This window comes from Mauremys reevesii, linkage group 8, assembly GCF_016161935.1.
Source record: "Mauremys reevesii isolate NIE-2019 linkage group 8, ASM1616193v1, whole genome shotgun sequence".
NCBI lineage: Eukaryota > Metazoa > Chordata > Testudines > Geoemydidae > Mauremys > Mauremys reevesii.
This window is the reverse complement of record NC_052630.1, coordinates 89755912-89769215: the sequence shown is the minus strand read 5'-3', so window position 1 is coordinate 89769215 and position 13304 is coordinate 89755912. Positions and strand designations below refer to the sequence as shown.

The 13304-nt window shown below is 47.4% G+C and overlaps 1 protein-coding gene across 2 annotated transcripts in view; it reads right to left on the bottom strand.

Moving 5' to 3' along the window:
• Nucleotides 1–13304, bottom strand: part of GNG12 (G protein subunit gamma 12) — a 149061-nt gene that overhangs the window by 47029 nt on the left and 88728 nt on the right. Inside the window, exon 1 of one of the 2 annotated variants that reach the window (XM_039485007.1) lies at nucleotides 7671–7743. The exons of the other annotated variant lie outside the window; for it this stretch is intronic. Coding sequence (XP_039340941.1) covers nucleotides 7671–7692 — 22 coding nt within the window. The 5' untranslated portion in view covers nucleotides 7693–7743. Of the gene's footprint in view, nucleotides 1–7670; nucleotides 7744–13304 lie in introns of those variants that run through there. 2 annotated transcript variants of the gene reach the window in all.

Below are 13304 nucleotides of genomic sequence, written 5' to 3'. Positions count from 1 at the left end.
CTGGTGCCTAGGGCGGCAAAATCTAGGGGGTGTCCCCTGCGGCCGGTGGGGGGCGGCAGGCTGGGCTGGCGGACCTGCCGCAGTCATGCCTGCGGGAGGTCCACCGGAGCCCCGAGACGACTGGACCTGCCGCAGGCATGACTGCGGAGGGGGCGCTCGGCCCGGGGCTCGGCGGGACCTCCCGCAGGCATGACTGCGGCAGCTCAAGCGGAGCCGCCGGACCCGCGAACCGTCCGCAGCCGCGGGAGGTCCAGCCGAGCCACACGGGACCAGCGGTCCCTCTGCAGTCATGCCCGCGGGAGGTCCGCTGCTCCCGCGGCTCCGGGGCGCCTCCCGCGCATGACTGCTTGGGGCGGCCAAAAACGTAGAGCCGCCCCTGGGCTCAGGGCTTCAGCCTCGCTCCTGCTGAAGCCCCTATCCCTGGCAGGCACACCCTGCGGTGCTGAAGCCTTAGACCCCTCTCCCCGCTGGGCAGAAGCCCCTACCCCATCACCCCGCAGCAAGGCAGAGGTCCCAAGCTCCCTCCCCCCGCACCAGTCTGGTAGGTGGAGAATGGGGAAGAGGCTCGGTGAGCTGCACTTTAACAGTAAAAGAGCCGCATGTGGCTCAGGAGCCGCAGTTTGGCCACCCCTGCTCTATAGTTTCCAATAACAGAGAGATTAAAGGGGGAAATGTCTCTGTATTTTCAGTTTGTTTACATTATGCATTTGACAGTACATTGTGTATAGGAGTTTCCCCGTTCCATTCCCGTTTTCCCCTGTTCTTTGTATGGGTCTTTCACACAGCAATAAAGGAGAAAAAACATAAACAAAGATAAGAAAGTGAGATTGTGAAACCAGAAACTTTGGCAGAGGGACTTAGGGACTGGAGTAATTCCTGAAACTGCTCTGAATCTCCTCTTTAAACTCACTAGATTTCAAGCTGATGACGATGTCCCTTCAAATTCTCTGGGCCAAATTCAGAGGTGAGTCAAAAGGCTAGACTTCATACAGAGTTATAACAATTTAACCAAAGGTGTGGTTTTAAACCGATTTAATCAAAAAGCTGTGCAAATACTCTAATTTTGGTTTAAACCAGGTTTATTTCAGTTAAACTGAAACAAGAGTGTCCAAGCAGCCTTTTGCAATGACATAACGAATCTGGATTTAGGCTTCATTAACACTATGAGCTAGGGGTGTTCCTAGCTCTCACTGAGCTAATGCAAGTATCAATAGCAGGTTAGCTGGGGTAGCGTTGGTAACGGCAGCAGAGGCATGGCAGATCTGTGCCCAGTATAAACCTGCCTGAAATCGGTGGGTTTGTGCTCAGCACGGCTGAGCTGTGCCTCCGCTGCCAATGCCTGTGCAACCACCCTACACTGCTGAGCTAGCAGGGGTCTGTGTACAGGAGCAGGGGAATCACACCTCTAGCTTGTAGTGTAAACATTGCCCTAGTTAGCAACTTTCACCTAGAGATAAGACCTAAGCTGATGTAATTTACATCTTCTTCTGGACCCGCCGTATCATGTGAGTTATACCAGCTTAGGCCTTGTCTACACTGCAGAGTTTTGTTGGCAGAAGGCAGCTTCTGGCAGGAAACCAGTGGAGTGCAGTACACACTGCAATATCATTTGTGGTGACAAAACTCTTCAGTTTTGGCAACAAAATAAAACTGCCTCGACGAGATACATAGGGCTTTTGCACAAAAGTTTTGTGAACAAAGTGCCAGTGTAGACGCTGTAGTCAACATAACTGGTCTCCCCCATATCCCACAATGCCCGCTGTGCTCACTTTTTTGAACTCAGCTGCTCTGCAGGCATGCACCCTCCTCTTTCAATGCTCCAGGAAGCTTTGACATTCCTCAGCACAGAGAGCTCACAGAGCTGCTCAGGATGCCGCTCCCGGTAGCTGAGAAGGTTGTGGGCGAACTGGAGACAATCACAGAACTGCAGGCAGGCAGGTAGAGCAGGCTGCTGCTGATGCAGAGTGGAGGGAAGAAGAGACTGCTGTGCAGAGCCGGGGGCTGATGTAGGGGGTGTCCTTCTCTCCATAGGCGCCAGCTTCTAAATTTACCCGGCTCCCACTCCAACCCTTCCCCCAAGGCCCCACCACAACCCTGCCTCTTCCCACCCCCACTTGGCCCCATCTCTTCCTGCCCCCTTCCCCAAGCACACCCCATCCCCGCTCCTCCCCCTCCCTCCCAGTGCCTCCTGCACGCCGGGGAACAGCTGTTCTGCGGTGTGAAGGAGGCACTGGGAGGGAGGGGGAGGAGTTGATGGGCAGGGGCCACCAGCGGGTGGGAGTGAGGGGAACTTGGTTGCAGGTGGGTGCTAAGCACCTGCTAATTTGCCCATGCTGCTCCCCGCCCCCCAAAGATTGGTTGTTCAGGTTGCTATCTGAAAAAGAGACAGCACACCAGCACACTCACTCTTCCCCAACACCCCCACCGTTTCTGTCTCTCCCCCCAACACATACACAAACAACCTTTCACACACACTCCCTCTTCTCCTCCCCCACTTACACTTCAGTTGAAAAGCAGCTGGCAATCTAGTAGGATGCCTATGGACAGATGGGATTGAGCAACCTGCATCATGTGACTCTGTACCTGCTCCATGAGGCATTGCAAACCCTTCCCTAAGCACCCTGCGACCAGTTGCACAGTGGGATAGCTACCGCAGTGTACTGCTTTCTGTGTCGATGCAAGAGCTGCTAGTGTGGATCCGCTCTGAGGATAATGTGGACATGCAATAGTGGTTTAATTTAAACGCTTTAATTAAAGCACCATAACTTTTGTCGACAAAACTCTGCAGTGTAGCCAAGGTCCTAGATTCTGTTAGGCTGAGAGGGCCAAATTCACAGGTGATGTGTTAGTTACGTGATAGCAAATGAGTGTGAATCTAAGGGAGAATTAGTAGGTCTCATTTACAAGCATGAAGGGGCTAGAAAAAGGCAAAAAGTTACCCCAGCTCAGAGCTGCCTCTCAATCTGTCTCTCTGTGTCTCAGTTTCTCATCCATACAACAGGGATGTTAATACTGACTTACCCACCTGACATGGGCGTTATGAGGATTAATTTATTCATGCTTGGCAAAGGGCTAATTATTGCTATTAGATTTTCAACGGAGTGGTCCTTCCAGGTCAGTTCTGAGTCACACTGGTGGGGCAGAGTGAGAAAGTTTGCATTCCTGCTCGCCGTGCAGTACGTGCACCTCTGGGTACACATAAGACTCGTGACTCCAGTGTAGTCCTTTCCTGGGAATTAAATTAACTGAAAACAGAAGAGCCCTCACTTGGCTACTAAAGGAGCATTAACATCAGCAGTGAGTCGAATGCAGAGCCATGAAACACTGCAAACCCGCCCTCATCCTGGCAGACTTCAGCAAATCATCACCTGAAGACTTGGCCTGTGCGCCAGGGTGCACAGAGGAGCTCCTCTACAAGGGGCATGTGTGGAGAAATACTCGAGCAGATGCATCTCAGGCTAATTGCAGTTTCTTGACAGAGCTATCAGGGAGACCCATAAAGAGGGAATTACAAGCATCAACCTGGCAAATTATGAAAGTAGGGATTAAAGCTCAGAGTTTGTGTGAGAGAGAAACGCCTTCAGCACTTTTTGGCAGGTGATGAAAGGCAGATTTAGTGACAGCTGCCAGATGAGAATCAAGGGCCAACTGAGTCCATATGGATCTCTAGCTTGTTGGCAAGCTCTGAATCGTCTAATGTATCGTGGTGGGAGTAATGGGGGAGCCTGACTCAGACAGCGCTTCAGGACAGTCAGGATCACACCAGCTTTATCTGACTTTAGCAAGAACCAATTTTGAAATACTCCATCCTGACCAGCTGATGTTAAGACAGCACTGAGCCTACCCTTCCCCCATTCCCTTAGCCACTTTTACAAGATAAATCTATAGGCAGGTCACAAAGCAGAGGAATCCCAGAATAACTGAGCCAGCTGAAAGACATTTAAAGGGAAATTGATTAAATCAGGTAATGACAGTACTTCATAGGCCCTCCATGCATTCACAGGGGTGAAAGAACCCAACGATCTAGTGCACCAAGTGCATCATTTTCTGTTCTGTGGGAAATCCTGACATTTCAAGATTGGTCCAAATCAGAATAAAACAACTAAAATTTCAAATTTCCTGCACAATGACATTTCAGACAAATTTTGTTTCTGAAATATCAAAATGACCTTATCTAAACATTTCCTTTTGATGGGGTGAAAGCACTTCACTTTGAGTTAGAATAGCCTAGAATAGAAAAATCGAAAGAATAAAGTAAAAACAAAACTCTTTGATCTTATCAAAATAAAATGGTTTGCCATTATCAAAGCAAAACATTCTGATAATTTTTCATCAAAAGTTTCCGTTAACTCAATATGTTCCTGTAAAATGTTTTGATTTTGTGGAATCAGCATTTTCTGAAATGTTCCACTGGAAAATTTTCAACCAGCTCTAGTCATCCCTAATAATACAAAGAATATAAAGAATGACAAAAGATGAAATCACTTATTTGCTGTGGCAGTATTAACAGCCCCGTATCAGTCTGTCTTTATGCTGTGTCTACTTCTAAAACTAAGTGGGAATTTTCATACGAGCAAAGGTAGATGGGATGCATTGCTACGCCTTTCCCTAAAACCTTGCTCATAAATCAGCAGGTCTGAAAGGATCTTAGTCGATACAAGAGAGGAGAAGGGAGAGAGGTCTTTTCAGCAAAACAAATAGTGCATCTAAGTACACAAAGAGATGCCACTCTCTTCAAGGGGAAATGAATTATCCTGGCCAATATTTGACCCAGGATTAAAAATAATTGAGTAAGCAACGAGGCTGATCATGGTCCATTTGACAGAGGGCAAGGGTGCATCTGGTTTACCACTTTAAGTAAATCTGTTTTGGAAATCAACTCGAAAGTTACCCCAAGTTCTAGCCAGCAACCTCAGCATGAGAGGGGACCCTGATTCTGAAAATGCCAGGGTAGGGCTATAGTGGAGAAGGATGAATCTGTGTCATTGTCAGAGCTTTTTTGAGCTTATCAGTAAAAGGAGAATGGAGGGGAATTGCCCTGTGCATGAAAATCCTGAGAAAAGACACGTTTTTACAGCACTGCACAGGGTTTCTAATGTCCTGGCTTCAGGGGGTTACTGACACCCAGAAGAGAGAAACCGGCGTTTTGTTTTGCAGTTGACTTTAAGACAGATTTGGCTCTACAAGCAGTCACAGATGGACTTGCACTGACAGTTTGTCTGCAAAGTTTAAACCTGATCTCAATCTCGTGCAACGAAGTCTGAGATTTTAGTTGCTAGGGCTATGTAAAGATATAGTAAATTAACCGAACTTAATTCAGATCATCATCAAACAATGGTTCCACCTGTTTTGCTGTTGTCTTACCATCTGCCATCCCTCTACCTGCTGCAAAAGAAGCTTTTCCCTTTCCCCATATGTGATACATATTGTTCAGTCACGTCATGTCACATCTGATACACTAAGTGCCACCTTAGAAGTGAGAAAAGGACAATACAATATGCAGGCTGAGCTAAACTAGTGAAATGTGCCCACAACTTGCCCATGTCAGAAGCAATTAAAGATCCACAAATGTTGTATTTAATTACCCTTTTATATTGTGCTATGGCAGATAGTAAGAGCTGAGTATGAAACTAACAGATGCTCAAATAAATGGTTCTCTGTACAGCATACAGCATAAACCTTTACCTCATTTCGCTGCATGCTTCAAGCTATGATTTTAGAGGGTTTCAGACATGCATTACACTAGATTGACTTAATGTTCTGAAATCCAAGTTGCCATTTATAGCAAGCAAAAAGCAAATCTGAAAACAAACAACAAACCATATTAAACCACATTGCCAAGAAGTCTCTAATAGATTGTTTAGGGCCAGATCCTTAGCTGACGTCTGTTGAAGCTGTTTTACACCAGTGGAGGATCTGACCCTCCAGCTCTGTGTTTCTGTAGATAATGTACAATGAATGCAGGTCTTCTGGAAAAGGGAGGCTTGCTTCTTGGGGCAGCAGCTGAGAAAGCATGATCTCTGACATAGTTCTGATTATAATAAACCCTCCCCTGTAGGTCTTACAGGGTGAATGGGAACATATGGCAGCAAAAGTTCAAAGAGAAGCAATGGGCTGACTACTGTCCTTACAGGTCAACTGTAGAATCTGAAAGCACAATCTACCACGTTACAGAAAGCCAGTACAGTTTACCAAATGCAGGAGTAAAGCCTAATAGCTAGCCATAGACTAGCCTGATAGAAGTAGTCTGTGTTAGCTAAAGGTGGTGGATTATCTTCTCCAGGAGTCTAAGTTATAAAGTTTTCATAGAAGGTAAGCAACTAGAAGATAATAAGGTAATAAGTAACAATCAACATGATTTGTCAAGAACAAATCATATCAAACCAACCAAATATCCTTCTTTGACAGCGTAACAAGACTTGTGCATAGGGGAAGAAGCAGTAAATGTGATATATCTTGACTTTAGTAAGGGTTTTGATACTGTCTCACATGATGTTCTCCTCAGCAAATTAGGAAAATAAAGTCTAGACAAACCTACTATAAGGTGGGTGCACAACTGGTTAGAAAACTGAAGGATAGTTATAAATGGTTCACAGTCGAGCCGGAAGGGCATAACAAGGGGGGTCCTGCAAGGATCTGTCCTGGGTCTGATTCTATTCAATATCTTTATAAATCATTTGGATAATGGAATAGAGTGTACACATATAAAGTTTTCAGATACCAAGCTGGGAGGGGTTGCAAGCACTTCAGAGGACAAAATGATCTTTACAACCTGAAGAAATGGTTTGAAATAAATAGGATGAAATACAATATGGACAAATGCAAAGTACTCCACTTAGGAAGGAAAAATCAAGTCCACAAATACAAAATGGGAAATGACTGCCTAGAAAGGAGAACTGCAGAAAAGTATCTGGGGGCTATATTGGCTCACAAACTAAATATGAGTCAACAAGGTAATACTGTTGCAAAAAAACCCAAACATCATTCTAGGATGTATTAGTACATCTGTTATAAGCAAGACACAAGAAGTAATTTTACTGCCCTACACAGCACTGATAAGACCTCAGTAGAAGTATTGTGTCCAGTTCCGGGCACCACACTTCAGGAAAGATGTGAACAAATTGGAGAAAGTCCAGAGGAGAGCAGCAAAACAGATTAAAGCTCTAAAAAACATAACCTACAAAGAAAGATTGAAAAAACTGAGTTTGTTAGTCTGGAGAAGAGAAGGCAGAGGGGGGACCTGATAACACTCTTCAAGTATGTGAAAGGTTATTAATAAAGACAGGGGGGATAAATTGTTCTCCTTAACAACTGATGACAGGACATGAAGCAATGGGCTTAAACTGCAGCAAGGGAGATTTAGGTTAAACATTAGGAAAAACTTCCTAACTCTAAGGATAGTTAATCACTGGAACAAATTTCCTAGGGTGGTTGTAGAATCTCCATCAATGGAAGTTTTTAAGAAAAGGTTAGACAAACAACTAGATAATATTTAGTCCCGCCTCAGTGCGGTGAAAAAAACCCTATCGAGGTCCCTTCCAGTTCTACACCTCTATGATAGGCAAGTATCAGATAAAAAGGTGATATATAAACTAAGCTTCCAAACATGGACTAGTTAAAATAGATAAAAGGGTTGCTCTAGCATAGAGGGTGGTGGGAAGTCTCCTCACCTCCAACTGCCCAGACCACCATCTCCTTTCCATCAGAGCAAGAATTTCAATGGAAAATAATCACATGATTCTTCTACATCTCAGTAATCACCAGCAAAATGAATCCCAACCCTTCCTGTAGGGAAATAAGTGGCAAAGGCGGTGGCAACCTATTAAAGATACAAGTATAATTCAAAGGTAAATCCAGCACCTTCCTCAAAGCCATGGGGGAAAAAACAAAACCCCAACAGGTTAGCTACGGTAGAGAGTGAAATGCAAACTTGAGCCCCAGTTCTCTGTCCAAGCTGAGCAATATTCCATGCAGAACAAGAGGGGAAAGAGACATAGCTGGTTTTAAGCCACTTATGAATGGGGAAGTCTGAGATTGTATGCAGCCTTTTGTTTAGCTGTTCATTTGTATTTTATAGGAGTACTTCTTAGTAAGTCCAAAGGTAAAGTATACATGTAAATATTTGGTGTAATATTGCAGAACAGAAAGGGACAGTGGGTTTTGGTGTGGTATTGTTACACATAGCTATGTGTATAGCTATTGAGTTTAACTATTGTATATTCAGAGGTATTCAGTGCAGCAGGGTTATACACAGGTAGGGTAGGTCTGAGATTGTTATACCCAGATACATGGCTGGTTTGTGCAGCATTGTGTTCAGGCTGAATTTATTCAGTGATTGATATTTTTTGAGAGATAGTACAGTGGAACTTTAGCCCTGAGGCACTGCCACTTGTTTCCTATGTGTTAGCTCTTCAGACAAGTTACAGACTGTCTGATTTAAGAAGAGATCTATTCCCTTTCCTCTTTTCATATTTCGGTTAGCTTTGTTGTAATTTTCCTATGAGTCACAGTCTTTGCTGCTTCAGTTAATAACTTTTGTTGCTTTTTTGTAGGTTTGGGGTGTATCTCCGGGAATGTAGCAGTGTAAGGTCAGTGGAGCTGCACTGATTTACACCAGCTGACGACTGGGCTGTGATTTTTTTTATTAATCTCTCTGGCTTGTCAAAGGTTTTATAAAGTCTGATCAAAGTGGCTGGATTTGGGGGCAGTGCTAGAAAATGTGTGTGTGGCAACTAAAGATGCCACCCAGGGCTTAAAGAGACAAGACACTGAACAAAATGGAAAGCTTCCCACAGTATTTTTTAGAAAAGTTATTTTGTTAATATTGCAGCAATTGCAAATAACTACCTGGCTTTTGGAGAGAAGGGCCAAGCCTCAAGTTTGAAGTAACTAGATTCCCTAGAATGAAATGTTCACCTCCCATCAGTTCTAACATAGATCAGTTTGGTTCCATGCAGCTTGTTGTGCGGGGTCATTCAGGTCAGGTCTGACAGTGTGTATCCACCTGTGAGAATTACTATTTATTTGGGCTTATTTAAGCCATACATTTAAAAAGTGCCCCGGTGCTAGGAGGAGGGCCCAACCCTAAAAACTTCTGGAATGTGCTGAGCAGCCTCAAATCCCACTGAGGTAGGTGACCATCCGGGGGTCAGTCCCCGGATGGTCACCGGGGGACAGTGATGGGACAGTCCCGTATTTAAACCCTGTTGCAGGTGTCCCGCCTTTTTTTAAAAAATGAGCAAATTCTCACGTATTTTCTGCTCCCCGTGCTGGTCAGTCAGTGGTCAGTCGGCGCAGCCCCAGCCGTGTCTTGTTTGTGGCTGGCGAGCGAGTGCGGGAAGGCAGTGGCTTGTCAGTGAGAGCACGTGGTGGCCTCAGGCCGGGTGGAGAGGTGGGAAGATGACACATCAGATAGGATGAGAGGCAGCCCCGTGTGTGAGGGGGTGGGGGTGGGTGTCACCCCTCATCATGTGAAACCTTAAGCAAGGGTTCTCAATTGGGGTCTGAAAGCGCTTTTAGGGGGGTCACTGGGCACCGATGCTGAAACCCAGAGCCTGAGCCCCAGCGCCTCCCATGGGGCTGCAACCCTGATCCCCAGCGCCCACCGTGGGGCTGAAGCCGAAGCCATGGGGGGTGGGGGGTTAAAACCCTGATTCCCAGTGCCTGCTGCAGGGCTGAAGCCAGAGCCGGGAGGGGGCGGAAGCGGGGGGGGGAACCGAAGCCCTGCTTCCTAGTGCCCGCCATGAGGCTGAAGGCAGGAGCCGTGGGGCTGAATCTTGGATCCCTGGTGTTCTCCATGGGGCTGAAGCCCCCTGGGTCCATGGGCAGAGTTGGGGGGCATCGGGAATGTTCCCACCCCAAATGGCAGCTCCACACCCCCCACACCTCCTTCTCTCTCTTCCCTCTGGCCAGTTCAGAGGTGGGAAACTGGAGCTGGGCAGTGCAGGGCAACTGCTCCTCTGGCTGGTGTTCCCGCCTCTCCTGCTGGCTGCTCCTCAGTTCCCAGCCCCCTTTTCTCATGCAGCGGGTAAGTGCCGTAGGGGTGGGGCTGGCAGAACCCTCAGGGAACAGGGACTGCTCCCTGAGCTACCCCCTGCCCGCACACAGCCCCTAGCTACCCCCTCACTTCACCCTGAGCTACCCCCTCTGCGCATGCAGCCCCCAGCTACCCCCTCCCTGCACCCTGAGCTACCCCTTCCATGCGCACACAGCCCCCAGCTACCCCCCTCCCTGCACCCTGAGCTACCCCTTCCACACACACAGCCTCCAGATACCCCCCCTCCCTGCACCCTGAGCTACCCCCCTCCCTGCTCCCTGAGCTACCCCTTCCGCACACAGCCCCCACCTACCCCCCTCCCTGCACCCTGAGCTACCCCTTCCGCACACAGCCCCCACCTACCCCCCTCCCTGCAGCCTGAGCTACCCCTTCCGCACACAGCCCCAGCTACCCCCTCCCTGCACCCTGAGCTACCCTTCCGCACACAGCCCCCAGCTACCCCCTCCTGCTCCTGAGCTACCCCTTCCACACACACAGCCCCCAGCTACCCCCTCCTGCACCCTGAGCTACCCCTTCCCCACACACAGCCCCCAGCTACCCCCTCCTGCTCCTGAGCTACCCCTCCCTGCTCCCTGATCTACCCCTTCCACACACACAGCCCCCAGATACCCCCTTCCCTGCACCCTGAGCTACCCCTTCCGCGCACACAGCCCCCAGCTACTCCCTTCCCTGCTGCCTGAGCTACCCCTTCCACACACACAGCCCCCAGCTACCCCTCCTGCTCCCTGATCTACCCCTTCCACACACACAGCCCCCAGCTACCCCCTCCCTGCACCCTGAGCTACCCCTTCCGCACACACAGCCCCCAGCTACTCCCTTCCCTGCTGCCTGAGCTACCCCTTCCACACACACAGCCCCCACCTACCCCTCCCTGCTCCCTGAGCTACCCCTTCCACACACACAGCCCCAGCTACACAGCCCCCAGCTACCCCTCCCTGCTCCTGAGCTACCCCTTCCACACACACAGCACCCAGCTACCCCCTCCCTGCACCCTGAGCTACCCCTTCCACACACACAGCCCCCAGATACCCCCTTCCCTGCACCCTGAGCTACCCCTTCCGCGCACAGCCCCCAGTTACCCCCTTCCCTGCACCCTGAGCTGTTTTCAAACTTTTTGAGCTGAGCTCCCCACCCCCTGCCCTCCTTTGAGTTATAATTTTTGGTTGTCCCTCCCTCCCGTCACAACCAAGAAAGGCTGGGTGGCCTCCTGAGGTGCCAGGACGGCTCCAGACACCAGCACGTGCTTGGGGCGGCACCTTGGGACTCTGGAGTTTTTATAGCATGTTGCGGGGGCTACTGCATAGTTCGGATTGATTGCTGTTGAATACGAGCAATTTTACAAGGTGTCCCATATTCAGCATAGGGAAATATGGTTACCCTACCCTGAAGCCAATGGGAGCTGAGGTGTGGCTCTCAGCACTTCACAGTTATCAGTGGTACCTTATCAGCAAGGGGCAGATATAAAGTGTAGCCAGGGTGTCCTTTGTAGAGATAGTGTTGTTATTTTAAGACTCTGTGCCATATGTAGTGATCCTGTGCTCTTCAGAGCCCAACAGATCCAAATTTATGTGCATCAGGGAGTAAAGTATTCTGAATCCAACAACTGTCTAAGACAGAGAGCATGTTCTCTAGGAGAAACATCTCAGGTGACCACCAGCCCCAAGACTCTCTGTCTAACCATCTGATTTACCACACAGTTTAGTACAGGAAGCTTCCTCCAGTTAAAATCTTTGGTGAAAAGATCACACCAGGCACATGCACGACTTACAGAACATGCAGGGCAGAGTTTAGCGATGGCAGAAGATGACACAATTAATACATGTATCATTAAAAACCATGTTATAACAACGAGGAGTCCAGTGGCACCTTAAAGACTAACAGATTTATTTAGGCATAAACTTTCCTGGGTAAAAAAAAACCCCACTTCTTCAGATGGGGTTTTTTACCCATGAAAGCTTATGCCCAAATAACTCTGTTAGTCTTTACGGTGCCACTGGACTCGTTTTTGTGGCTACAGACTAACATGGCTATCCCTCTGATACATGCTATAATAAAAGTTATAGACATGAGAAACATGTAGGTGCCTAAAAATAAACCCAAATGTTCCACAAAGTCACGGACAAAAGCTCCTATATTCTTTGGCGGACGATGTATGGAGAGGACATTAACCCCAGCGTTTAAATGCCTAATAAGGCCAGATGTTCAGAAAGCCATCAAGGCTGTGGGATAGGCTGCATTGTGTAATCAGGATATACAGTACTGGCTGCACACACGCCCCTTGCACCTTCTTCTACTCACTCTTGGTACTTTATTAGTATAAGTAATTTGAATTGCTGCACAATTAAAATGATAAAATAAGCAGAGGGGATATTTCTTTACCAGCTTCTTGGAGAAAAACAGACATAAACCTATTAAGTTGTGGCTGAATCTTTCGCTTCGGAGTTGCCAGCTCTCTGTATTGTATTGGAAGTCCTGCAATATTTTGTGCTTTGTTCTTAAAGCCCCAGCTGTTGGAGTCAGATTATGAGCTGAGTATCTCAACTTTCATTAAAAAAAGCAAAATAAGTCTCCCCCGCCCCCCGGTTGTGAAGAATAACTTGAAATATGTGACTTGAGTGTACCCTAAAGGCCTAGAAACAAGATGGCAAATTAAAGAGAAGTGCAATTTTATTTTATTTTTTTAAATTCATTATTTTTAAGCTAGTGTTATGGTTTGGGGGGGGCTGACTTGTGATTTTTGAGTGCTCTGGGTTGGCCCTATTGCACTTAAGAAAGTCTGATACAGAAGGAAAAATGATATCATTGGGCCAAATGCTTCTCTCAGTTATCTGAGTAGAAACCAGAGTGACATCCTCAATCCTGGTACTAAGCACATACCAAACTAACTCAGCCTAAAACATTCCCAGTTATGCAGCGAAATGCAGCGCCCAATGCCCTCATTTTAAGCACCAACTCAACCTCCGTGCCACCCATAGTTTCTATCTCACTTTTATCACAGTGAATTATTGACATAATGCTGATTCATGAAACGGATATGATAGAAAACTTTGTACCTATGCTAAATCAGAGGCACCTGAATGTAACGTCACTGAGAGCTGTACTGGCAATTGGCCAAGTGCCAAGGGGCTAGACCTGGCTTGCATGTACATTTATCCCCAGTAGACGATTGAATGTGGGCCTTAAAATGATACGAGAGTCATTTCTTTTTTCAGGGGCTGCTCACTGTGTGGCACGAAGCCTAAAGTGT